Genomic DNA, 26553 nt, shown 5'->3' with positions numbered 1-26553 from the left:
CATTTTTTGGACAAAGGAATTGCACATTTAGATAGATTTTTAATATTACCTATAGATATAGTATTTCCAAAGGTAGCTTCAATAATAGATCCATTACAAATCATTTCACAGGGGATTTCATTAATATCCTTTCCTAAATGAAAACTGCTATGAAGTTTGCCATCTCCAAGTTTTACTAACCATCCACACTATAAGCAGAATCCTCTGATATCATATTTGTTGTAAGAGACAACTTTCTGAAACATCTCCAAACATTGCAGTACTTTAAACTCGTTTGTACTATGGCCGATCGCATAGCATGTGGTACAATACTGAGACATTGTCGAAAAACTCCTCCAAGAAGGAGAACTTTCCCGCCAAATACAACATTCAAATTTCTCTTAGTAATCTGTCTATGGTGTTTATAGCATGACCGGATGCCATGGTGCATTCATCAATAATGAGAAGTTGGGCCTTTTTAATAGTTTTAGCAACTTCACTCTTTATATTGAGTCTAGAAATTGAAGTCTCATTTAATGGAATCGGTAACTTATAGAGAAAATAAAAGGTGCTTCCACCGAGAAGTAAATTTGCAGCAATTCCTGTAGACACTGTGGGTAAAACAGTACCACCACAACCTCTAATATAATGTATTAAAACTTTATAAAGAAATGCAGGTAAATAGGATTCCTAGCTGGCAGGCCCCTTACAGCAAGCTGGCCACCTGTCGATTCCGTGAGGAATGGGACTCCCTTCTCCCTCCTGTCAGGGTCCGGGGTGAATGGGGTTCTTGTCTGGCAGGCCACTGACAGCAAGCTATCCAACAGCAGATTCTGTGAGGAATGGGGCTCCCTCCTCCCTACTGTCAGGGTCTGGTTTGAAGGCCGGACTCAGTACTTCCACGCTCTGCTCCAAGGGTGGGTTCCTGCCTGAAACCTTGCCCTGAGGGTGGGTTCCTGCCTGAAACCTCGCCCTCTGGGAAACAGATTGGGGAGGGCGCAGCCGTTTCCAAGACGACCCCTGCAGTACTGACTTCCTTCCACTTGGTCGTGCTTATGGATGTGATGTTACACCCAGGGTTTTTATATAAGTAGATAGCCTTGCCCTCTAACCCAGGCTGTATATTAGTCAAGTATTTTACCCTAGAATTATTTCTGACATCTAATGTCCATAGTGCTTATTATTTTCTACTATATTATTATCTAAAGTCTATTCTGATGACTTGCCTTGGAGACTTAAAGATTATAGTTATGTAGTTATTTTATTGCCTTGCCTGGACTTATGGAAAAAAGAAGTTATGGCTAGTAGATATTTATTTTAAAAGGACTAGCTAACATTTGATTTCTTTATGTAAAACAATGAAAACTATTTCAGTTTTACTAGATACTTTTAGTTGTAGCTTAGTCTTTAGGACTATTTTCAAATGCTATTAACCTACATCTCTGTTATCTTTCTCTTACCTAAAGACCAAGACATTTGGAGGAGGTGGTGGTAGTGCAAGAAGTAATCTCAATATGAGTGCTGCTGGTAACCGAAATAGAGAAATTTTACAGAAAGAAAAGCCAACCAAATCAGAGGGGAAACATGAAGCTGTATATAGAGAACTGGTAAGGCTAAAGAACCAACACAAAGTTAATCTTTTCTTCCTTTAATAGCTTTGATGATTTTTTTTGTTCTTTCTCATAACTATCACTGGGCTTTGTTCAATGTATTATGGATAGATGTTATAACTCTAGCAGGCTTTCATTAAGATTTACAATTAAGTGATGGAAAATTTGGGTTGTTTGAAAAATAACTTACTTAAAACTTTCATTTGATTTTAATTTATAATGTCTGAATAACATCTTTGGGAATGTTTTGATAAAAACTATCAAATTAAATAGAAGACACTCAATGGAAATAATATCCTAAAAGTTGATGCATCAAAAACATAGTTATCTGCCCTTTTCTACCCTTTCCCACATCTTCATCTTTTCTCAAATTTTGTCTAAAGTGATTTTTTTGTTTTGATTTGCTGTTTGGAAAAAATATATTGCAATAAATTCATGTATATTATGGACTCCAGGAGGATAAACTCAAAGAGAGACACAGCAAAACACATTGTAATCAAGTTGTTGAAAGTTCAAGACAAAGAGAAAAATCTTGAAAGCAGTGAAAAAGAAACAACTCATCAAGAACAGGGATTCTCAATAAGATTAACAGCCAATTTCTCACTAGAAACTATGGAAGCATGAAAGCAGTGGGATGATATCCTAATATATAAAAACTCAGGGTCCATAATGACCGAGCAAACACCGGAAGTCAGTCTTGCAGTCAGTGCTGGGTTGCTGTGACTGCCGCGGTGCTGGTGCAGCGACCCAGCACTGACTGCCAAGGGGGCTGTGGATCAGGCCCGGAGAAAGGCCCAGAGAGAGAGGCAGCTGTTGATCAGCCATTGCCTCTCTCTTTCTCTCCGGGCTTTGTCAGCAGCCATGCCTCTGTTTCTCTGCGGGGGCTGCTGATCTGCCCCACCTCTCTGATCAGACCCAGAGATATGCCTGGAGACGCTGACTAGCATAGAAACCAACCAATCAGAACCAAATCTGGGTGAACTGTGAGGAGCCAATGGCTGCCTAGAGGCGGAGCTTTTGATGCTGACTGGCATAGAAACTGACCAATTAGAACCAAATTGGCTAGCAGGGGAGGGCAGTTGGGGGCAAGATCAGGCCTGCAGGGGAGAGCTGTTGGGGGCTAGATCAGTTCGGGAGGGGAGGGCAGTAAGGGGTGATCAGGCAGGCAGAGGCAGTTAGGGGCGATCAGGCAGGCAGGCAGGTGAGTGGTTAGGAGCCAGCGGTCCCAGATTTCAAGAGGGATGTCCGACTGCCAATTTAGGCCCAATCCCACAGGCCTAAACCGGCAGTTGGACATCCCTCAAGGGGTCCCTGATTGGAGAGGGTTCAGGCTGGGCTGAGGAAACCCCCCTTCTGTACACAAATTTTGTGCACCGGGCCACTAGTATTGAAAATAATGAAAGAAAAACTTAACCAAAATTTCTATATCCAGGAAAACTATTAAATAAAAATGAAGGAGAACATTAAATAACTTAAAATACTGTTATAAATTTGTACATGAATTATTCTCATAACCAAGAATCAAATTATTTTGTAGGTTGGGTAGTTTTTAAATCTGTATTTCAGCAATTGAAGAGAAGACTTGATTGGGATGTCAGCTGGTAGTTCCTTAAAATAATTTTTGATAATAGATGATATTATAGGTTGAATTGTGTCTTTCCCTACAAGATACAGTGAAGTCCTAACCACCAGTATCTTCAAATGTGACTTTACTTGGAAATAGGGTCTTTACAATGGAATCAAGTTAAAAAGAGGACATTAGGGTAGACCCTAATTCAATCTCTTTATGAAGAGAGAAAATTTAGACAAAGAGAGAGGCACATTTATAGAGGGAAAATGACCCTGAAGACACAAAGTGAGAAGATGATCATGTGACTGGAGATGCATCTACAAATAAAAAATGCCAAGGATTGATAGCTTACAACAGAAATTAGAAAAGCAAGGAAGTTCTCACCTAGAGCTCTCAGAGGGAGCGAGGCCATGCCAAAACATTGATTGAGAATTTAGTTAATGCAATTCAGGTCAACAGGAAAGCTAGAGTAAGGTATACCAAGATTTGGTAGTAATTGACTATTAAAAGTATTATTGGCTGCCCGGCCATTGTGGCTCAGTGGTTGAGTATCAACCTATGAACCAGGATGTCATGGTTCGATTCCCAATCAGGACACATGCCTGGGTTGTGGGCTCGATTCTCAATAGGGGGCATGTGGGAGGCAGCCGGTCAGTAATTCTCTCTCATCATTGATGTTTCTCTCTCTTCCTCTCTGAAATCAATAAAAATATATTTAACAAAAAAGTGTTACTGGTTGAATTCTATGTATGGGACAGTTTCTTTTTCTTCTTCTTCTTCTCTCTCTCTCTCTCTCTCTCTTTTTTTTTATCCTCACCTGAGGATATTTTTTCCATTGATTTTCAGAGAGAGTGGAAGGGTGGGGGGAGAGAGACAAGTGGGATGAGAGAAACATTGATGTGAGAGAGACAACGTTTTGTTGCCTCCCTCATGCACTTCAACCGGGTTTGGGGATTGAACCTGCAACTCAGGTACATGCCCTTGACTGGGAATTGAACCCATGACTCTCTAGTGCAAAGACTGATGCTCTAACCAATGAGCAATGCCATCCAGGGCCAGTTTCTTAATTACATATTTACTTGGGATATAATTAGCAGAGAAAACAGTTTGGAAGTTTGTTTATTTTTTATATCCACGTAAGTTTTTTTTTAATAACAAGGATTAATTATAGGTATTTTTTTATTGATTTTTAGAGAGAGAAGAAGAGAGAGAGAAGCATCAATTTGTTGCCCCTCTTATTTATGCATTCATTGGTTGATTATTTTACTTAATATGTTTTTACATATTGATTTTTTTTAAGAGAGAGAGAGAGAGGAAGGGAGAGGGATAGATAGAAACATCGATGAGAGAGAGACAACTACCAATTACCTCTTGCACACCCCCACCAGAAATCGAGCCTGCATCCTGAGCATGTGCCTTAACCGAGAATCAAACTAAAGACCTCTTGGTTTATAGGTTGACACCACTGAGCCACACCAGCCAGGTATTGGTTGATTCTTTTATGTGCCCTGACCAGTGTCAAACCTGCAGTCTTGGTGTATTAGGATGTTGTCTAACCAACTGAGCTACCTGGTCAGAACTGGGATGAATTGTAGTGTGGATATGCAGTCATTTTTACATTTACTTTAGCATATCTATAGCAGGGATGTATTTTTTCTATTATATGTCAACTCTGATCTGTTGATTTTGTATTTAGAAGGATGCAATCAGAGTTTGGGAAAAAATTTTGTGCTTTTATCAGTGTCCACCATAGGTATGATAGTAGTTGTCTGCAACATGTGTTATGTGTATATCTTAACTTTTAAATATAGAAAAGTTCAACCGAAGGACTTGTATGCATGCATATAAGCATAACTAATGGACATAAGACACTGGGGGGTAAGGGAGGGTAAGGGTTTGTCAAGGGCGGGGGGGGAAAAAAGGACACTTATGTAATACCCTTTGTAATACTTTAAGCGAAAAATAAAAAAATAAAAAAAAAAAAAAAAATAAAAAATAAAAATATAGAAAAGTTAGTTATGAATTTCTCAGCTAGCTATGGCTCAAGAAATTTCTCATGGGATATGTTTATGTTACTTAAACAGTTTTTTAATTGTACCCAGGTTTGAATTTGTCAAGGAGATTTTGGGTTCTGGCATTTATAAAGTAATTTTTCCTATCAGGGGTACAGATTGTCAAAGCATCATAGATAGTATTGCTAATAAATATACGGCAGAATGGTGCAACAATAGAGAGAAGAAAGGCACCCAGCTACTGAGATGGTATCATTTTGTTAGCTTCATTTTATATTTTGCATTTTTGGAAAGGTGCTAAATAAATTACATTTCCTTTCTAGAATGGAGAAGTATTAACCATGAAAAATTTTAATTAGGTAGTTTTCACTGTCTATATTATTTTCAAAATCCTTATTCTAACATATCATTAAATTTCTATTTTGTGTTGTTTTTTATGTGTAATGGTACTTGTAGAGTAAGATAGTACTCAAGGTACAACCCTACATATTATGTACATTCTTCCTTGGCAATTGCACATGGAAATGAAAAACAAAAGCTCGGGTAGTAATGCGTATTTCTGACAAAGTAGACTTTAAAACAAAGGCTGTAGTAAGAGACAAAGAACGACACTACATAATAATAAAAGGAGCAATCCAATAAGGGGACATAGCCCTTGTGAACATTCATGCACCCAACATAGCAGCCCCTAAATGTGTAAATGAAATCTTGATGGACATAATGGTAGAGATTTACAGTAATACAGTCATAGTAAGAGATTTTAATGCCCCATTGACATCAATGGATAGATTTCCCAGACAGAATCAACAAGGAAAAAGTGGCCATAAAAGACATACTAGATCAGATTAATTTAATTAATTTCACCCCAAAGAAGCAGAAAATGCATTCTTCTCAAGTGCATATTGAACAGTTTTCCAGGATAGACCACATGTTAGTACACAAAACAAGTCTCAATAAATTTAAGAAAATTGAAATCATATCAAGCATCTTCTCTGACCATAATGGTATGAAATTAGAAATCAATCACAAAAAACATCAACACTGAAAAACACACGAAGACATGTAGGTTAAATACCATGTTAATAAAGAGTGAATGGGTTAACAATGAGATCAAGGAAGAAATCAAAAGATACCTTGAAACAAATGAAAATGAGAACACAGCAACCCAAAATCTATGGGACATAGCAAAAGCAGTCCTACAAGAGATATTCATATCATTATATATCAAGGAACAATAAAAATCTAAAACAATATAACTTGTCTGGCTTAGTGGTTGAGTGTCGACCTGTGAACCAGGAGGTCACAGTTCAATTCCCAGTCAGGGCACATGCCCGAGTTGTGGGCTCAATCCCCAGTGTGGGGCATGCAGGAGGCAGCCAATCATTGATTCTCATCATTGATATTTCTTTTTTTTTTAATCTATATTTTATTGATTTTTCACAGAGAGGAAGGGAGAGGGATAGAGAGCTAGAAACATCGATGAGAGAGAAACATCGACCAGCTGCCTCCTGCACACCCCCTACTGGGGATGTGCCCGCAACCAAGGTACTTGCGCTTGATCGAAATCGAACCCAGGACCCCTGAGTCTGCAGGCCGATGCACTATCCACTGAGCCAAACCGGTTAGGGCTCACAATTGATATTTCTATTTTCCTCTCCTTTCTTTTCTCTGGAATCAATTAAATTATTTTTTAAAATAATTAAAATAAAACAGTCTAACTTTACACTTAAAGAAACTGGAAAAAGAACAAGCAAAGTGCAAAGTAAATAGAAGGAAGGAAAGCAGAAAAAATAAAGTCTAAAAAAATTACCAAAAAAATCATTGAAATCAAGAGCTGGTTCTTTGAAAAGATAAACAAAATTGACCAACCAATCAATGTGTCTCTCTCATGGATTGGTTGTCTTTCTCTCTCTCCTCTCCTCCCCCTCCCCTCCTCTTTCTCCTCCTCCTCCTCCACCTCCTCCTTCTCCTCCTCCTCTTCCTCTTCCTCCTCTCCCTCCTCCTCCCCCTCCCTCCCTTCCATCTGCTCTCTCTAAAAATCAATGGGGGAAAAAAAGTCCTTGGGTAAGGATTAACAAGAGGACATATAGGTGGCCAATAGACATGAAAAAATGCTCAACATCACTACCTGTCAAGAGAAATGCAAATTAAAACCAACTGTCAGTAAATCAATAAACCACAAATGTTGGCAAGGATGTGAAGAAAAGGGAACCCTTGTGCACTGTTGGTAGGAATGCAGATTGGTACAGCGACTGTGAAAAGCACTATGGAGTTTCCTCAAAAATTAAAAATGGAACTGCCTTATGACCCCGTGATCCACTTCTGGGAATTTATCTGAAGAAACCCTAAACCAGTGATGGCGAACCTATGACACGCGTGTCAGAGGTGACACACGAACTCGTTTTTTTGGTTGATTTTTCTTTGTTAAATGGCATTTAAATATATAAAATAAACATCAAAAATATAAATCTTTGTTTTACTATGGTTGCAGATAACAAAAAATTTCTATATGTGACACGGCACCAGAGTTAAGTTAGGGTTTTTCAAAATGCTGACACGCCGAGCTCAAAAGGTTCGCCATCACTGCCCTAAACACTAATTTGAAAAAATGTATGCATCCCTCTGTTCATTGCAGCATTATTTACAATAGCCAAGACTTGGAAGCAGCCCAAGGGTCCGTCAATAGATAAGTGGATAAAGAAGTGTGGTATATTTAAACAATGGAATACTACTCAGCCATAAAAAAAGAAGGAACACTTACCCTTTGCAACAGCATGGATGGAACTGGAGAGCATTATGCTAAGTGAAATAAGCCAATCAGAGAAAGACAAGTACCATATGATTTCACTCACATGTGGAATCTAATGAACAAAATGAACAAGTCAAGTAGAGACAGACTCAGAGAGAGTAGGCTGACAGCTGTCGGGAGTGGGGTGGTGAGCTGGGTTAGGGGCAAGATGGTGGAGGGATTGGGCAAAAAAGAATAAACTCATGGACACAACAATGTGGTGATTGTGGGGGGAGGTAGAAGAGGGTATAGGGGGGATAAATGGTGACGGATGGAGACAGGGTGATAAACACACAGTACAGTGTATAGATGACGTGTTATAGAATTGAGCACCTGAAACCTATACAATTTTGTTAACTAGTGTCACCCCAATAAATTCAATAAAAAGGAAATTAAACAATGTACAGTTGAAAAGTTATAACTTGCTTTATTTATTGCCTATCAGCATAGCTTTTCTCTTCATTCTTTACAGGTTGATGAGAAGGCTCTGAAGCACATAACAGAAATGGGCTTCAGTAAGGAAGCATCAAGGCAAGCTCTTATGGATAATGGCAACAACTTAGAAGCAGCACTGAATGTACTTCTTAACAGCAATAAACAAAAACCTGTTTTGGGTCCACCTCAGAGAGGTATAACTCATTAAGCAATGTGCCACATAGCATTGTTTGCTTTTCAAAGGAATATATGTTGTTGACAGAGCCTGGGTTTTGTTGCTGTGATGGCTGTAACTTTATTTACAATTGTGATAAGTTCTTCTAATTTTAGAACTACAGAGACCTGTGCAGGTTATGCTGCATTTCATTGTCTTCATCTTTATATAAAGTAGGTCTAACAATACTTTATTTGACAAGGTTGATGTAATACAGGAAATATAAAGTGACTAGTTCTATTAACCTAGTACTGTGCCACTTGTATAAATGACTAAAGAGTCTGAAAACTTTTTAAATGAACAAGAACATGACTATTTAGTGTTATTTTTAATTGCATAGTTGAATGCATCATGTGATTTTTAATTGCACAGTCAGATGTATTATGTGATTTTTTTCTCATTCCTAATCCTATATTCTTTTAAAAAAATAAGTGGGTAAAGAAAAAAATGTGTGAAAATGATTATTTAAAAGATAATTTATATGAAAAAATTTAAATTTCTAGATAGATCATTTAGAGAATTAAATGTACTAGTTAATACAGGATTAAATGTACTAGTTAATACAGTCATTTAAAAATTTTCTTATGAGTAATGTAGACTGTACAAAAAATATGAAAAGAAATATATACAAAATCCTACTTAAGATATCTGCTAGTTATGTTTTAGTGTATTTTCTCCTTTTATTTATGCATATACAATTTATATGTCTTACTTCTTAAGGCAAAGGAAAAGGCAGGGGACGAATAAGATCTGAAGATGAAGAAGAACTGGGAAATGCAAGGCCATCAGCACCAAGCACATTATTTGATTTCTTGGAGTCTAAAATGGGGACTTTGAGTGTGGAAGGTAGGCTAACTTAACATTGATTGTCTTTAAAAGACCAACTTTATTTGTAATTGTAAAAAAAAAAGGTTTACTAGAACAACTAACAATAAGAAACTCGGTTCTGGGTGTTTATAAATTTATTTAACTACAAATTTTCTATTTGATAGAAGTACAGAAGACAATTTTAGTTGTTACAATTTGAAAATACTAGGTGGCAGCTTATTTTTCCCTCTCACTGTAGATGGGTAATAATGCCAAACTCTTTCCCCCCAATTTTACTAGATGACAGATTGTTATGTTGGGGAAGTTATAATTATACAATCTTATATAATTTATTTTGATTGTGAAATTAGTCTATCTCTTTTCCCACATATTACGTATTGTAATAAAATATTTACATAGTGAGTGAATAAGCTTACAATGTGATGTATTTCATAATATGACACTTTCTAGTGATTAACATAAATACTGAGAGGAGAAATAAGTATGTTAATGTGTACCTTTTTCTCTGATCATGGAATATGGTAAATATTTTCTAAAATAATAAGTTTGCAAAACTTTAGGAAAATATACTTTTAAATTCAGTTTTCGGTTTTAGATATATTTTGTGTCAACTAAAGCTCAGAGATAAAATGTTTTATAACAAATTTGAAGTGTTCAGATTTTATGAAAATGGAAGCTTATTTTTTGCTGGATTACATAGGAAAGGCAATATATTTGAGCAAACAAATGTTTGATGTGGACAGAACTTATAAGCAAACACATCCACAAGCAATATTTTCTTGATTATAACACATGATGTATTGGTTTTCTATTGTTTTTTAACAAATTCTCACAAAGCCAATGACTTAAACAATGCAAATTTATTATCACATCATATCTGTGGGTCAGGGGTCCAGGCCTCATTTGGGGCATTTGCCCAGTCTCACATACTGAAATTAAGTTTTCAATTGGGCTATAATCCTGTCTGAGGCTTCATGTCCTCTTACAAGTTCACAGGTTGTTAGCAAAACTCAGGTCGCCTGGCTAGAGGGGCTCAGATGGTGCACTAAAAGGGCACATACTTGGGTTGTGGGTTTGATCCCAGTTGGGGAGCTTATGGAAGGCAACTGATCAAAGTTTCTCTCTCTCCCCCTTTCTCTTTCTAAGCATGTCATAGGGTGAGGATTAAAAACAACAAAACAGTTCCTTAATGGATTTAATTTTTTTGCTTGATCTTGCCTGGGGAGTGCTTTCAGCTGCTAAAAGCCCCCCTGTTCTTTGCTATATGACCCCTCCACAGGCAATTCATAATGTTTGTTCGCTTCTGCAAGGCCAGCAGGAGAATCTCAGCTGCTTTTTCAAATTTCTCTGCCTCTCTGGTATTTTTGTCTCAGAGCTCCTTTGATTTCCTTTTATCCTTCTCTCACACTACATTTGTTTTTGACTACTATGGTATCTTCTAAATCATAAAGAGGTTAAATCTGAGAAAAGTGACTCTACTATGACCTGTGGGCCTGTAATGCTTCAGTTTTCACAGCCCGCATCTTAAACCAATAAAATGAAGTAATAATAGCATTTCACTTGAAAAAAGATATCAAACTTAATTAAGATGCATGATAAGAATAATACACTCAAAACGGAATCTCAGTTTTAGGGAGATTTACTTCTGAGGGGGACAGAAATTTATTAACACATTTGTTAGTAGTGGATATTGTTTTAGTAGAATATGTTGTAGTTATGTTACTGTAAATTATGACACAGAGTCAGCAAGAGTGTATTGTCCTACTTGATGGCCATTATTCTCAGAGAAGCAAATTTTTATTCTTTCCTAAAAGTACCATGTGGGAAGGCCAGTGGACCAAGATGGGAAATGGGCAGAAGGCTTCTAGAGGAGGAGCATTTAGACAAGTATGAGGAAGAGTGTTGGGAGAAAGACAGCCCAAGTAGAGGAGGCTCTGGAGTCCAGACATGGAGACATCAGAACACCACTTCTTTGTGCCTGTGAGGGTACGAAGAGGTAGAGATAGAAAGCCAGAGACAGAAGTGGTAGGCTGGAGCCAGGTCAAGAAAATTTTGTCCTAAAGAGTTTTTATTTTATCCAGGTGGCTGTGCAGAACCATAAAAGGGTTTTGGGGATGAGAACAGTGAGGTTTGTTTGATGCTTTCAGAAAAAAATTCCTGTCTGCAAGGTAGAAAATGGGATTGAAGTGAGATTACAATTGCATGTGTCATGAGGAATCATTCATTCTATAAATGTAGTAGAACAAAGGGCGCTGTCATTTTTTTCTGATGTGTTAAAACTTTTATGATCATCACATGCACTTTTCTTAGAGATTTTCTCTTATTGTTAACTTTTTAAAAATTCTGTCTTTAAATTGGAATCAAACATAACCTTAATTGACATTTTAATCAATTTTCTCGGGGGGGGGGGGTGGATTACATTGTTTTATGGAAGTAACCATTAATGGAAGTTCCTTGTGATTTGTAATGACTTCATGTCAAGTTGGGACTATTCATTTGATCATGTAGTGATGGGATTGTGTTCCAAAAGACTCTTATATATAGATTTTTTAAATGTTTGTTTTTATATTTAGGTATTATAATTGGTGGCTAGAATATCAGGCCAACTCTAAAAGGTCTGTTTTGTGTCATATGCCTTAAATAGATCACTATATCACTTGAGTAATACATAGCTACCGTGTAAAACAATGCCCACTGGGAATGTGTATTTTAAGTTTCAACTTGGGAACAAAGTAGGCTTGATTCTTTCCACTATTATGGAAGAAATCTGGGTTGGCTTGAGGTGGAGAAAGGGATGCCTTGAGGCAGTAACTTTACTGTTTTTATTTTCCACATCTAAATAAAACCAGGGTAACCTTAATTTGTTCTGAATGAGGAACAATGGCATTGTGATAAAGATGGACAGAGTAACTTTCATAAATTCATACTCCTCTACTATCCCCTTGTTTGTGTAGCTTATTTTATAAATTAAGTGTATGTTGTCTTTTTATTTATGCTTCTTCATATTTTGTGTCAAAATTTTAGGAAGTAGAATTCAGAACATGTCCCAGTTATATAAAGGGTAAACACTTAAAAGAATATGAACAGAATTCAAATAGAGATATACTTATGAAATGGATAAGATTTAAATTAAATAAATATAGGAACTAAGAACTCATTCAACACTCAAAAATGTTGGAATGGTCATAGTTGGTCAAGCTTCCCCAGGACCCAGTCTTTTCTCCCACTTTCTCCCTTTTGTTCCTTGGTTCATAGAATTCAGTAATCTCTTAAGAAGCTGGATTACCTAATTCTCAGTCTTTGGGGCTGGTTGTCAATAATTGAGGAGAACACCTTTCTATTTGTACCTGTGTCCTTTCTACCTTCAAACTTACCAGCTTGTCTCTTTCTTATAGGACTCCTGAAGGCAGTAAGAAGTAACCAACACAATCCATTATCCTGACATTTTATACCAAGTTCTAAACATCAGTCCATTGGTTAGGTGGTCTCACTTCCAAAACAATAGGTTTAACTGCACAATGAGAGGAGCCATCTTCCTCCTAGGACAGTTGTCGGCAAACCAAGGCTCGAGAGCCACATGCGGCTCTTTGGCCCCTTGAGTGTGGCTCTTCCACAAAATACCACACGTGGGCACGCACGTACAGTGCGATTGAAACTTCGTGGCCCATGCACAGAATTCGGTTTTCGGCCTGGGTGAGTCTATTTTGAAGAAGTGGCGTTAGAACAGTGGTTCCCAAACTTATTTGGCCTACCGCCCCCTTTCCAGAAAAAATATTACTCAGCCCCTGGAAATTAATTTTTTTTAAATTTTAATAGCAGTTACTCATCACCCCCAAATGCACCTGTGGCCATCACCTCCCCCCTGGATCGCTGCAGCGCCCACCGGGGGGCGGTAGCGCCCACTTTGGGAATCACTGCGTTAGAAGAAGTGGGGGGTGTAGGTTGGTTGTGGGGAGATGCGGTGCAGGCGGGCCGCAGATACGCAGTGCGGGGGAGGTACATTGTTTTGAGGTACGTTCGCTGAGGTTGACCCCTTCCAACTCTCCCATCCACACTTGTCTATCTGAAACAAGTATACAAGATGAGTGTGGATGGGAGAGTTGGAAGGGGTCGACCTCGGTGAAGGTTCCTCAATCAGATTGAGGACGTTTTTAGCAAAGGCCAGCTTAGGAGTACCCTAATAAGTTAATAACAATGTACCTACCTATATAGTTTAATTTTAAAAATTTGGCTCTCAACTTTCAATCGTTGTACTGTTGATATTTGGCTCTGTTGACTAATGAGTTTGCCAACCACTGTCCTAGGAGATGAGAGACTTTCACTACCCTGCCCTCTTTCTTTACTAAATAGGTTTTACATTTTAGGTTCTATCACCCTATTTCCTGGCACCAAGTTCTAAATTAGTTTGCTTTAAGATGTAAGCCACAGAATTCAAATTTATTGGCTCATATAGTTGGAAAGTCTCTGTGTCTGAATTCTACTGTTTTGTGTGTTGACAGATTGTCTTCATGTGGTAGCAAAGATTGCCTACGTAGCTCTAGGTATAGCATCCAGCCAACATATATAAGGTGGCATAACATATAAAGATATGCAGGTAAAGAGGCTTATCTCAGTTTTGTGATCACATTGTTTTTTCTGGGAAAAGGTTAATATCTTTCATCATATAATTATTGATTCCCAAAGCTCAACTGAGTCTCATTGGGGATGTTGGCATTGGTGTGTTTGGGAGGCTGGAATTCAAGTCCAAAGAGACTTGGAGAAGGAGTACATTATTGCTTGGTGTCAAATCTCTGTTCAGTATATGAGATAAAAGGTAATAAAAATATCTCTTAGGAACCAGCAAATGATCCTTATACCTAGAAGATCAGGTAGAAGATTTTCCATCTCCTATGTCTGTATGTGCCCCCCCTCTTAGTCAGGAAGCACAGCGCATCTTAATCTATTCTATCAGGAAGGCGAAGTTCCCCCCACTATCTGCCTCCTCAGAACAGGGCTCTAGTACCAAAAGAAGGGGAGAATTGCACATGGTGCTGGGGCAGATAAATACAATGGGTTATACTACTAATTTAACTCACAATTCTTGTATTTACTAGTTGTATGTCTTTGAGCCAGTTATATTATCTCTTAAATTTTAATTTCTTAATTGGGAAATGGAGAAATAGTGACACCTACATTATAGAGTTGTTGAGAAGATCAAATTAGATAATGCATATAAAGTGCTAAGCACACTGTGGTAGTTTCTGCCACCACGACCACCACCATGATTATCATCATCATAATCATGATTAGCAATAACAGCAAAAGCATCCTCCACTTATCATCTCCATCCCCACTACCCCCACTTCAGGTCCGAAACCCTACACTGACACTTTGAAGAACTTTATTATTTCATCTTCTGTATTGCAGTCAGTGATGTTTCAAAATGCAGATTTGATCTCACTAGCCCCTTGCTCAAAATAATTCACTGACTTTTCTCATTGGCACTATTTTTTATGGAATGCCATTACTCTATTTCTATTTACTGTGGATTTTGTGAAAAGTAGCATTTGGTTAACAGTGCTGCATAATTATAAATTTTGCATAATATTCATATGTAAATAATATATTAGATGTTAGCAGATAAAATGCTAATGTTTGCTGGGTAATTCACATGAAGTTGTAGGCTTTTGATAGTTTTTAGGTGTCATTTTTGTTTTATTTTAATCAGTTTTCAAGTCAATTAAATAGTTTGACTATGGATTTACAGTTTGAATTTTGGAGGCTAAATAATAGGGACTGTAGGAAGGAAATGTAATATAATGTAATAGCTTAATTGGATAGGCAGGAAACTGATTAAGAACAGAGAGAGAATATGTAGGTGGTTTGCTAGCTGTTCTTTTGAAGGGATTCCTCAAGAAAGGGGCAGTCCATGTATTGACTATTGTGTATATTTACATCTAATTGCATCAAACAGTATTACTCCTCATTGCCTTGTGCAGCTGACTGACCGAAATCGATGGTGGAGTGCCTTTTTGGAAGCCAGGGATTAGTTGTTACTGTGTGAGTAGTCATAAACTGTCAGCACAACAGAGAGAATCTACACACTGCCTGTCACTTTCTACCCATCCCTATGGCCTTCCCTGTCCTTGACTCTTCTTTTTCTTATAGGACTGATATCTTTTTATGATTCCATTTTTTAAGTCCAAATTTCTAGCCTAGTGCTTTAAGTTTAACTTGAATTAATTGTTTCCAATTCTGCTTTGTGGATTTGTTACCTTAACAGTGAATAGTCTGTACCTACTTGTCTGGTCACAAGTAGGTACAGGTAAGTACTGAAATTGAGAGTAAGGATTGAAAAACTCCTTTAGCAACATGATAGTACCTCGCCATGTGTTACTACATTTTATAAAGTAGCAGTCAATAATTGATTGGAAATTGAAATCGGAACCAACAAGAGAGATAAAAAATGGCAGCAGAGTAGAAGGATGCTGCATGGACATGCTCCCAGGAACAAGCTGGAATTACAACTGAAATACGGAAAAGCTTCCTGAATAATCAACGGAAAACTCACAGGAGAGAACCCTGATACCCAAGGCCTGAAAGTGGAGACTGCATAGAGGCTGGTAGGAGGGACAGAGGTGCGAAAGGGCTGGCCGGGCACCCACAGACAGCAACTGATGTCCCGGAAAGATATCTCAGCTGTGGGGGGTGCCGCTGAGAACTCCGGGATCTAATCCCAAAGCTGGGCTCCCCAGCAGAGAGCACCAAATCTGAGGAGGGTACCCACATAACATCTAGCTGTGAAAAGCAGTGGAATGCTATCTGTCAGGGAGTGGCAGCTGAAAGTTCGGGCACCCTCTTGAAGGGCCAATGCACAAAAATTCCCTGTGGAACCATCCACCTTGTGCTCTGGTAGAGGGAGGGTGAAGTGGAGTGGAGCTGTGAGAGCAGAACCCAGGACTGGTGACTTGGGGGATAGAGCTCAGAAGACAAACACCCCAAGTTTCCTGGGCTGAGTCACTCCTTCACACAGAGGAGGATATATTTCCCACATAGACATCTGCCTTGCCTGGGGGAAAGACAGTCGACACACCCTATTGAAAAACACCTTGCCCTAAGGCCACTTAAGAGATTAAAAGTAGCAAGTAGCCTCCAGGCAGAAGCAACTACCCCACCCTATTGAAAAAACTCTCTCCACCTGAGGATGATTGCCTGGGGGCAATTCAATTGGAATCCTATTAGTCTATAGACAGAGGCATCTCTAGAGGCTTTGAGTCTTTGCCTGATCCAGTTAGTCAGAAACAGCCTTTAACACTGTCCTGCACTAGAGATTGAGAGGTGTAGAAGATCTACCTAATACATAGTCACAAACCCAAACAGACAACCAAAATGAGGAAACAAAGAAACAACCCCCAAATGAAAGAACTAGAGAATTCTCAAGAAGAGATAAATGAAGCAGAGATAAGAAATTTATCGGAAACATGGTTCAGAGTAATGATGTTAAAAATGCTCAACAGTATGAAAAAAAATATAAGTAACTATGAAAAAAGAACAGTCTCAAATAAAGAATGACATAAGACAAATAAAGAACACATTGGAAGGAATACACAGCAGATTAGGGGAAGCTGAGGATTGAATCAGTGAATTAGAAGACAGAGTTGAAAGTATCACTCGATTAAAGACCCAAAAAGAAAACAATTAAAAAGCAGGAGGGCAGCTTAAGGAGCTGTGGGACAATGTGAAACATAACCATATTAGAATAGTAGGTATGCCAGAAGAGGCAGAAAGGAAGAAAGGAATAGAGAAGGTGTTTGAAGAAATAATGGCAGAAAACTTCCCAAACCTGGTAAAGGAAAAAGTCACACAAGTTCAGGAGGAACAGAGTACCCCAAACAGACCCACGCCAAACCCATCATAATTAAAATGCCAAAAATTAAAGACAGAGAATTTTAAAGGCAGCAAGAGAAAAGAAAACTGTTACCTACAAAGGAGTTTCCATAAAGCTGGCACCTTATTTCTCACTAGAAACTCTACAGGCCAGAAGGGAATGGCATAAAGTACTCAAGGTAATGGAAAGCAAGGATCTGAGACCAAGATTACTTTATCCAGCAAGGCTTTCAGTCATAATAGATGGTCAAATAAAGAGTTTCCCAGACAAAAAAAAAAAAAAAGCTAAAGGAGTTCATCACCACCAAGCCAGCATTACAAGAAATGCTAAAGGGATTGCTGTAAGGGATTGCTGAGAAGAAGAAATAGAGAGAGAAACCTAGCCATACAGAATTAAAATGGCTATAAATAAGTACCTATCAATAATAACCCTAAATGTAAATGGGTTAAATACTCCAATCAAAAGGTGTAAGGTAGCTGAATGGATACAAAAACATGACCCAACTATAGCTGTCTTCAAGGGACCCACCTCAAAACAAGACACACAGGATGAAAGTGAAGGGATGGAAAAAAATTTTCCATGCAAATAGAAAGGAAAAAAATGCTGGAGTAGCAATCCTCATATCCAACAAAATAAACTTTAAAATGAAGGCCATCACAAGAGACAAGGAAGGTCACTACATAATACTAAAGGGATCAATCCAGCAAGAGGATATAACCCTGGTAAACATTTATGCACCCAATATAGGAGCATCTAAATATATAAAAAAAAACTTTTCGAGGACTTTAATGGAGAGATTGTTAACAATACAGTCATAGTAGGGGACTTTAACACCCCTCAGACTTCACTGGACAGATCTTCCAGACAAAAACTTAACAAGGAAACAGAGACTCTAAAGCAGCGGTCACCAACTGGTGGTCCGTGGACCACTGGTGGTATGTGAGGTCTGAAAGGTTGGCAACCGCTAGTTTAAAGAAACTTTTGGAGCAGCGGTCACCAACAGGTGGTCCACGGACCACGGTGGTCCATGAGGTCCGAACGGTTGGCAGCCGCTGCTCTAAAGGACACACTGGATCAGAGAGATTTAATAGACATTTATAGAACATTTCACCCCAACAAAACAGAGTATATATTCTTCGCAAGTGCATATGGATCATTCACAACAGTATGGAGTTTCCTCAAAAAATTAAAAATGGAACTCGATTTTACCCAATAATCCCACTTCTAGGAATATATCCCAAGAAATCAGAAATACCAATTAGAAAGGATATATGCACCCCTATGTTCATAGCAGCACAATTTACAATAGCTAAGATTTGAGAACAGCCTAAGTGCCCATCAGCAGATGAGTGGATCAGAAAACTATGGTACATCTACACAATGGAATACTATGCTGCAGTAAAAAAGAAGGAACTCTTACCATTTGCAGCAGCATAGATGAAACTGGAGAGCATCATGCTAAGCGAAATAAGCCAGTCAGAGAAAGATACATATCATATGATCTCACTCATTTGTGGGATATAATGAACAACATAAACTGATGAACAAAAATAGAGCCAGAGGGGGAAAAATATACTACAATATAATAGAAGCAGTCCTGTTATTTGCAGATTTTTAATATTTCCTACAACTTTTGTGATACCTTACTATGTTAGTACAATTTTGGTAATATTATTATACTTAAAATCCTTTTATCCTTGAAATATTAATGTTTATTGCATGTAATATTATTATAAGTAAGATCATTTTTCTTGAATAATTGGTGTTTATTGTGTGTAACATTATCATATTTAAAATCATTTTCTTGAGATATATATAAAAAAAAAGAACCAACAATTACAACAAAAACCCTGGTCCTTCCTGGTCCTTCACTAAAGTTAGTTTGAAATTCTCTGGTCTAGGTTGTTATGACACCAGAGTCCCTGGATTTGCAAGCATTTTGATAGCATAGTGCCTGACATTGTACTTTTGTCAGGGCAATGAGGCCAATAGTTTAAAGGTGTTAGACAAAATACCAAGTGAGAAGTGAAAATATGCCACATGCTACACATGTAATGTCCTAATTATGATTGTAAATTTAATAGTCATTTGGATTTACTAATTACATATAGAAAACTTTATATAGATTTAGGAATAATTTAATGAAATATTTTAAAGGTAATATATAGAAAGTTGGTTAAAATTAGCTTATAAATTTGAAATATACTTTTTAAATCATGTTTACAGCAAAAAAGACATTTTAAAGATTAAAAATTGAGAATGGGGTTAATTAATTTTTTGATCAAGTACCATAGAAGCATATTTTTTCCTGTTGCGTTGTTGTTACTTGATAAATTTGTAAAAATTAAAAATATAAGTGACAAATAAAACAGCCTGTAATCTCATCACCATATTTGTTTTCATTCCCATTTATGAGAACTATTTTTACATAATCTGCTTTTTGTCCTAGCAATATAACTATATTTCCATGTAATTATATATTTCTCTCAACATAATTTTAATGGCTAAAAAGTAATTATAATTACATTTATGTTAGTGATTTGAAAGTTGTTTCCAAATTTAGCTATACAACAACTTTCACAGTAGTTTTTTAGTTAAGTTATTTACATATTGATGATTTTTTTTAGATAAATGTATGGAAGTTAAGTTACTTGACATTCTTTTTTTTCTTTAGTTAATCCTCACTTGGGGATATTTTTTCCATTAAATTTTAGAGAGAGTAGAACAGCGGTTCTCAACCTGTGGGTTGAGACCCCTTTGGGGGTCGAACGACCCTTTCACAGGGGTCGCCTAAGACCATCGGAAAACACATATATAATTACATATTGTTTTTGTGATTAATCACTATGCTTTAATTATGTTCAATGTGTAACAATGAAATTGAGGGTCACCACAACATGAGGAACTGTATTAAAGGATCGCAGCATTAGGAAGGTTGAGAACCACTGGAGTAGAAGGAAAAGTGGGAAAAGTGGGGGAGAGAGAAAGAGAGAAAGAGAGAAACATCAGTTGGTTGCCTCTCACAGCACCCCAACTGAGGTGGGGATCGAACTTACAACCCAGGTATGTACCCTTGACTGGGAATCGAACCCAAGACCCTTTGGTGTGGGGCCAGTGCTCTAAGCACTGAGACACCGGCCAGGGCTTGTCACTCATATTTTTAAGATTTGTTAACCATAGCTATCAGTTACAATATGTAATTATTTTTCTTTGGTTCTTAGGTATGTAGAAGGTGGATATAGCTTTTCTCAGAATACTAGAACACACAAGCCTCTTTTTCATTTTTGTCATTCTTTTATTTTCCTCCTCTTCAATTAATGGTCTGTTCATTTAAACATTTACTGATGATAAAATAATAGTTGGCATTTATTGAGAACCTATTATATGCCAGGAATGGTACTGGGTGCTTTGCATGCTATTAACTCATATAATCATCTACAAATGCAAAATATATGTTGTTATTTCCATTTGATAGATAAGTAAATAGATTTGAAGAGATAAAACATCTTACCCATAAGAAGTACAGAACTAGGATTTTGGCCCCTTGTCTTTGTGATTCCCAACTCAGAACTCTTTCCACATGATGCATTCCTAAGTACCTATTAGTTATTTTGGAAGAAGGAGCAATCAAGAGACTAATTTTAAGATATATTAAGTTTTAAAAGTCAAGGAGAGGAATCCAGCAGGTATTTGAAGATCAAATAGCGGTGGAGAAATCAGGCAAAGACATGGAGAATGCAGCTACCAAAGTAGGAAGAGCATGAGAGAATGCTGAGAGATAAGGTTGGGAAGTGTTTGTTAGGTTCCCGTAACATCAGCAGTGCGTTGGTGAATGTTTAACAGCTGGTTCTGGGAGCAGAGGTGGGGGGCAAGGGAGAGATGCCCTGATTTTTAGCTTTTGGTGTTTCTGCTATGGCTGACTTCTAGTTATCAACAGTTTTCATCCAGCTTGCAGATTTTCTGAAAATTTAATAATCAGCTCTTGTATGATGTTCAAGCTGTCTCTAGCACACCACTGATTGGAAGAGACCTTGACAGAAATAGCTTCAGTGAATGGTGGAGTTAGAAGACAAACTGCAGGATATCCAGTAGATGAATGTTATGCAAATGATTAATTTGAAGAGAGTGGTAAGAAACAACATATTTAGTATAGCATGAAAAAGTTGTGCTGTAGTCTTGGGGTTATGGGTGAGTTCTCTTCCCGCCTACTCATCATCTTTTTAAAAGGCTGCATTTTATTTTATAATATATAAAAACATCATCATCCTTTAATAACTGTGTTTGTTTATATGCACCTAAAATGAATGAGACATAGTCCCTGGTTTTATTTACACTTTGTAATATAAGTCAGAATTCTTACAGAATACATTTATAGAGGAAATCATTTTTATACAGGAAATAAAATTTTAGCCGATAGGCCAATTTTTATAGCCAAAGAGCTTTGTGATTATTTACAGAATATACACAATATCTAAAGGTATTTTACACAAATATCCCTTATTTGTTTGAAATAGTGAGCTAAGAATTTTGAGGTGAAAAAACATTATGTATAAACTGGTTAAATATAGACATAGGAATATTACAAAGTATTATGCTTCTGTTATAATGTGAATTCATGCGCAGCTCCTACCCTACTGCTCCTACCCCTCCCGTCTCTGCCGCTCTTCTCCCTCCCTTCTCTGCTGCTCCTACCCCGCCCATTTCTGCTGCTTCTCTCTCACCCGTCTCTGCTACCTCGGCTCCATTGCTTGGCATCCTTCTACAGTGTCTTCAGTCTTCGCTCCCAGCCAGTATATGCAAATTAGCCGCCATCTTTGTTGGCAGTTAATTTGCGTATCACTCTGATTAGCCAATGGTGGGCGAAGCGAAGGTACGGTCAATTTTCATCTTTGTCTATTATTAGATAGGATTTTAAATGAAAAACCATATTAGAATATTAATTTGATTTTCTAATGTATCTAAATTTTCTCTGTAATATGACTTTGATAATTTGGCAACAAACAAGTTTTTACTAAGTCATTCTACCCTGATTTCAATAAGAAGAAACAAAAACAAACAAAAAAACTAAAGCAAGGAAGCTAAAGATACTAACTAAAGGTGAGGTTGTTGGTGGTGAAGATGTGTAAATAGGGAAGCACCTTTTCATCTAAGAATTGTTTTTTTCTTGATGTAATTCATTATATTTATTTGCTTAATTATAATACTAACTAGAGGCCCAATGCACAAAATTTGTGCAAGGGGCTTGGCCCCCGCTGCCATGGTGGCTGCCTCGGCCCCACCACTGCAGCTTCATCTGGAAAGTTGTCTGGAAGAACATCCAGTCTAATTAACATATTATGCTTTTATTATTATAGACTAGAGGCCCGGTGCACAAAATTCATGCACTGGGGATGGGTGGGGGGTCCCTTAGCCCAGCATGTGCCCTCTTGCAGTCTGGGGCCCCTCCCTCGTTACTGCCCACCTGCTTGCTGCTTCCTACCACTCGGCTTGCTGCTCCTTAGTGCTGCCACGAAGGCCTTGGGTCTGCTGGGTGCCGGGCCTGCGGGTTTGTATCTCTGATACCCCCAGCAGCCCCAGCACCTTGATGGCGGGGCTTGGGGCTGCGGGTCTTTGATCAGGGCCCCAGCAGCCCCAGCACCAAGGTGGTGGGCCTTGGGGCTTTTGGGTACAGGCCCCCCGCTGCGTGTTTGTGTCTTCTATCAGGCCCCCAGCAGCCCCAGCAGCCCCAGCAGCCCCAGCAGCCCCAGCACCACCTAAATAACTTAAGGGAAACTTTATTTAGTCTTCTTTTAAAAGCAATCTAGTTTAAAAATGAGTTGCAGTTAAGACAGAACAAAGAACATGGTACCTAAGAGTGAGATAGACTGACAGAGGAGAGGCTGGGCACTGGTCAGGGGCTTACATGCCAACTGTTCTCCACCTGGGAAATGATGTAAAATCGGTTTCTTTAGTTTTCTGCTTAATGGTCTTCTCCAGCACTGAGGTCAGAGGAGTCGCCTTCCAGCCCCCAGGCAGCTTCTCAGAGTCAGAAATTTCGCCATAGGCCTCTGCCTAGGACAGGACCTCTGCACCCCCAGGGTGCATAAACACACAGGGCTTCCATCAGGCTCTGCTGATCCCCGGCCGGTAGGCCTCTCGGCTCCGCTGACTCCGGGGCCCTGAGGCCTCTTGGCTCGGCTGATCCCAGGCCGGGAGGCCTCGCGGCTCCGCTGATCCTGGGGCCGGTAGGCCTCTCGGGTGCGCTGATCCCAGGACGGGAGGCCTCTCGGCTCCGCTGATCCCGGCCCAGGAGGCCTCCCGGCTCTGCTGATCCCCGGGCAGTGAGGCCTCTCTGCTCTGCGGCTTCAGGGCTGTTTGGCTTCGCTCTACCGCTTGGAGCCTGAGTATGCAGATTAACCGCCATCTTTTAGCTTCTATAATTGAAACATTGTATCTTTTGGAGCTGTTGCTTCAGGAGCTCAGAGCCCCGCAGCCGCAGGCGGGAACCTTGGTTTCCTCTATGGCTGGGTCAACCAAGCATCCTGTTCTCAGCTGCCTGGCTGCCGGCCGCCATCTTGGTTGGCAGTTAATTTGCATATCGCCCTGATTAGCCATTGGGAAGGGTAGCGGTCATACGCTAATTACCATATTTCTCTTTTATTAGATAGGATGATAATAATAACGATGACAGCTAAATTTATTATGTGCTTATTAAAGCCAGATAGGGTTCTAAGTACACAGGTAATCCTCTGAGATGGGTGCTACTGTTATCCCTATCTTAGAGGTGAGGCTCAGAAAAGTTAAATAACTTGCCTGGAGTTACAGAACTATTACGTGGCAGAGCTGTGATGTAGCTATTCAGTCCCTCTCTAGTGGCTGCATCCTGCACATTATGCTACCTGTAAGTGCCAGTAGGTGAGCTTCTACGTAGCAGTCCAACTGTTAATAGGGGTTTTTGTTTTTTCTGCTTTAATAGAAAGATTGTTAACTTTAGGTCAGTATTCTGGCAATCCTAGTACACAACTTTATTTTTTCAGTCCATCGGGGATTGTTAAAGAGTTTTTGTGATTTCTGCATCTCCCAGAAATGAACAGATGTAGCTGATAAAGCTGTATCTAGTATGCTGTTGGTTACATTCTGTTTTGTTTCTCTGGGCAGGCAGCTTGGCCTGGTGGGAAAAGCGTGGGCTTTAGTTTCAGTTAGATTTGGGTTTAAATTCTGGCTTTAACATTTCCTACCTGCTAGCTTTGCTTTGTTTCTTCACTAGTAAAATAAGGATATTAACATGGCCCTGCTGGGTGGATATGAGAATTACATGAAATAATGTAGGCAAAAGACCTTTAATGTGGAGTCAGGAAATAATAAAATAAACAACAGTCACTTTTTCAGGTACATTTCTCAAAATAAGATGAAGAAACAAAATGTACCTTTTTCTACTATAAAATGCAGGTACAACTGACTGGAAAATGAATATTTTGCCAAGAAGAATTCATATAAAACCCCAAAGAATTCATGGCAATTAATTAATTCACTCTTAATTCCTATATTTCAAATCATGGTGATGCAAAATATTGTAACCAATTATCTTGTAAACATTTTGAAATTCATAATCTGATGTAACAGGAACATTTTATCACTGGTCAAATTAAACTCATACAGCATTCTTGACTAGTTTTTTCATGTGAGCTTTCATCACTGTGATTTTTTAGATGTTTTCACAGGTTTAGTTATTTTGTGATTAAATTTTTCCATCATTTTTGCTAATCTTCCTTTTTCTTTTTTCTACTATTTGCTATTAAATGTTACCAGTTTCTGGTTTATACTTCTGTTTCATCTTTCCCTTCAGGTCATTAAAAAAAAAAACACGTTGATTCATTTTATTCTGTTGTTTATACAGAAAAATATCTGGGTATATTTTTATTAGAGTGATTGTGTACTTGGCCTGTGGTGCTGATTAGTATTTTTAGTTTTGGAGTCATTATACCTCCTTAGGAAGGGTGGCAGAGAGCAATTAGATTTTGAATGGAGAATTGAGGAGCTTTCTATTTGATTTGGGGTCTATTTCTTAAGTTACCTAAAATTACCTTTTCCACAGTTTAGTAATTGTACATATTCTGTTATTTTTTAATAGATTAGCTTGTTTTCAAAATATTTACTTTATATCTGACTTCATTACTCAACTACCTAAGACAAAAGGAAATCTGAGAACCATGAAGCATGTAAGGACTTTCTTTTCTTGGCTTATTGTTATTTTATTTTGAAATGAAATGGGTAGATGTGAAAACTATGTTCTTTTAAAAGCTTATCCTCTTCGTCATTGTATTTCCTTCTTTTTAATTTTTATTTTAAAAAGTAGTTTTCTTGCCTTGGCCAGTGTGGCTGATTGTTTGGAATGTCAACCTGCGTACTGAAGGGTCTCAGGTTCCAGTCCAGGTCTAGGGCACGTACCTGGGTTTCAGGTTCGCTTTCCCCATCCCCCAGTCTGGGCACAAGCAGGAGGAAAGCAGTCAATGTGTCTCTTTCTCATTGATGTTTCTCTGTTTCTTGCTCTCTCCCCCGCCTGCCCCCCTCCCCCATCTACTATCTCTGAAAAGCAATGGGGGGGGGGGGGGGGGGCGGATATCCTCAAGTGAGGATTATTTTAAAAAGTAATTTTCTTTGTAGATTCTTCTCTCACTGTATTATCTCAGCACATTATTGGAATTGAAGTATGCTTATTATTAGTAACATCACTTATTTTATTCTGTAATCTAATATATATTGTCAATTAAATAGATTAGGAAATCTTTTTTTTTTTCTTCTAGAAAAACTGAAAACAAATTCTCCTACCCCTACCAAGCCTAGTTGAGGCCTTCATTTGGTATATATGGTTATCCAGAACCCCATCTCTAGTTCAGGATGGGTAGCAACTCCTGTGATGAGCTAATATATTTGTACTTTCTGACCATCAGAGATATCAGTGGCCCTAACTGGAGTAATAAGACACATTGATCCCTAAACACAGCCACTCTAAAATGCTTCCTTCTCAAATATCTGTTTAAGTCTAACGACAGCAAATAAAATATTTTCATCTCTGACTTCTTTTGGAAGCTGAAAATTTTCTTCAATTCACCATACAAGGGACTTTCCTTCTCTTTATTACATAAAACCCCATAACATTTGTATCAAGATTACTGTGGGGACTATTTGATGATAAAGTGCAAGTGCAGATCCTAATACACTGCAGATAGAAAGAGGCAACTGCTGTGTTTCTTCTCTAATAATGACTGGA

At 38.3% G+C, this 26553-nt stretch overlaps 1 protein-coding gene across 7 annotated transcripts in view; it reads left to right on the top strand.

Annotated features, from left to right (window-relative positions):
- TDRD3 (tudor domain containing 3) overlaps nucleotides 1-26553 on the top strand; it is a 183093-nt gene that overhangs the window by 104409 nt on the left and 52131 nt on the right. For all 7 annotated transcript variants that reach the window (XR_011470762.1, XR_011470761.1, XR_011470759.1 and 4 more), the window contains exons 8-10: nucleotides 1446-1586; nucleotides 8432-8588; nucleotides 9329-9454. Coding sequence is in view for 2 of the 7 variants with exons in the window: in XM_070408976.1 (XP_070265077.1) it covers nucleotides 1446-1586; nucleotides 8432-8588; nucleotides 9329-9454 (424 nt within the window). In the remaining 5 variants the exon portion in view is untranslated. The remainder of the gene's footprint in view (nucleotides 1-1445; nucleotides 1587-8431; nucleotides 8589-9328; nucleotides 9455-26553) is intronic.

The sequence above is a fragment of the Myotis yumanensis genome, unplaced genomic scaffold (assembly GCF_028538775.1).
Source record: "Myotis yumanensis isolate MYYU_CA2020_CCGP unplaced genomic scaffold, mMyoYum1.0.hap1 SCAF_3, whole genome shotgun sequence".
Classification (NCBI taxonomy): domain Eukaryota; kingdom Metazoa; phylum Chordata; class Mammalia; order Chiroptera; family Vespertilionidae; genus Myotis; species Myotis yumanensis.
This window is presented reverse-complemented; position numbering and strand designations above follow the sequence as displayed.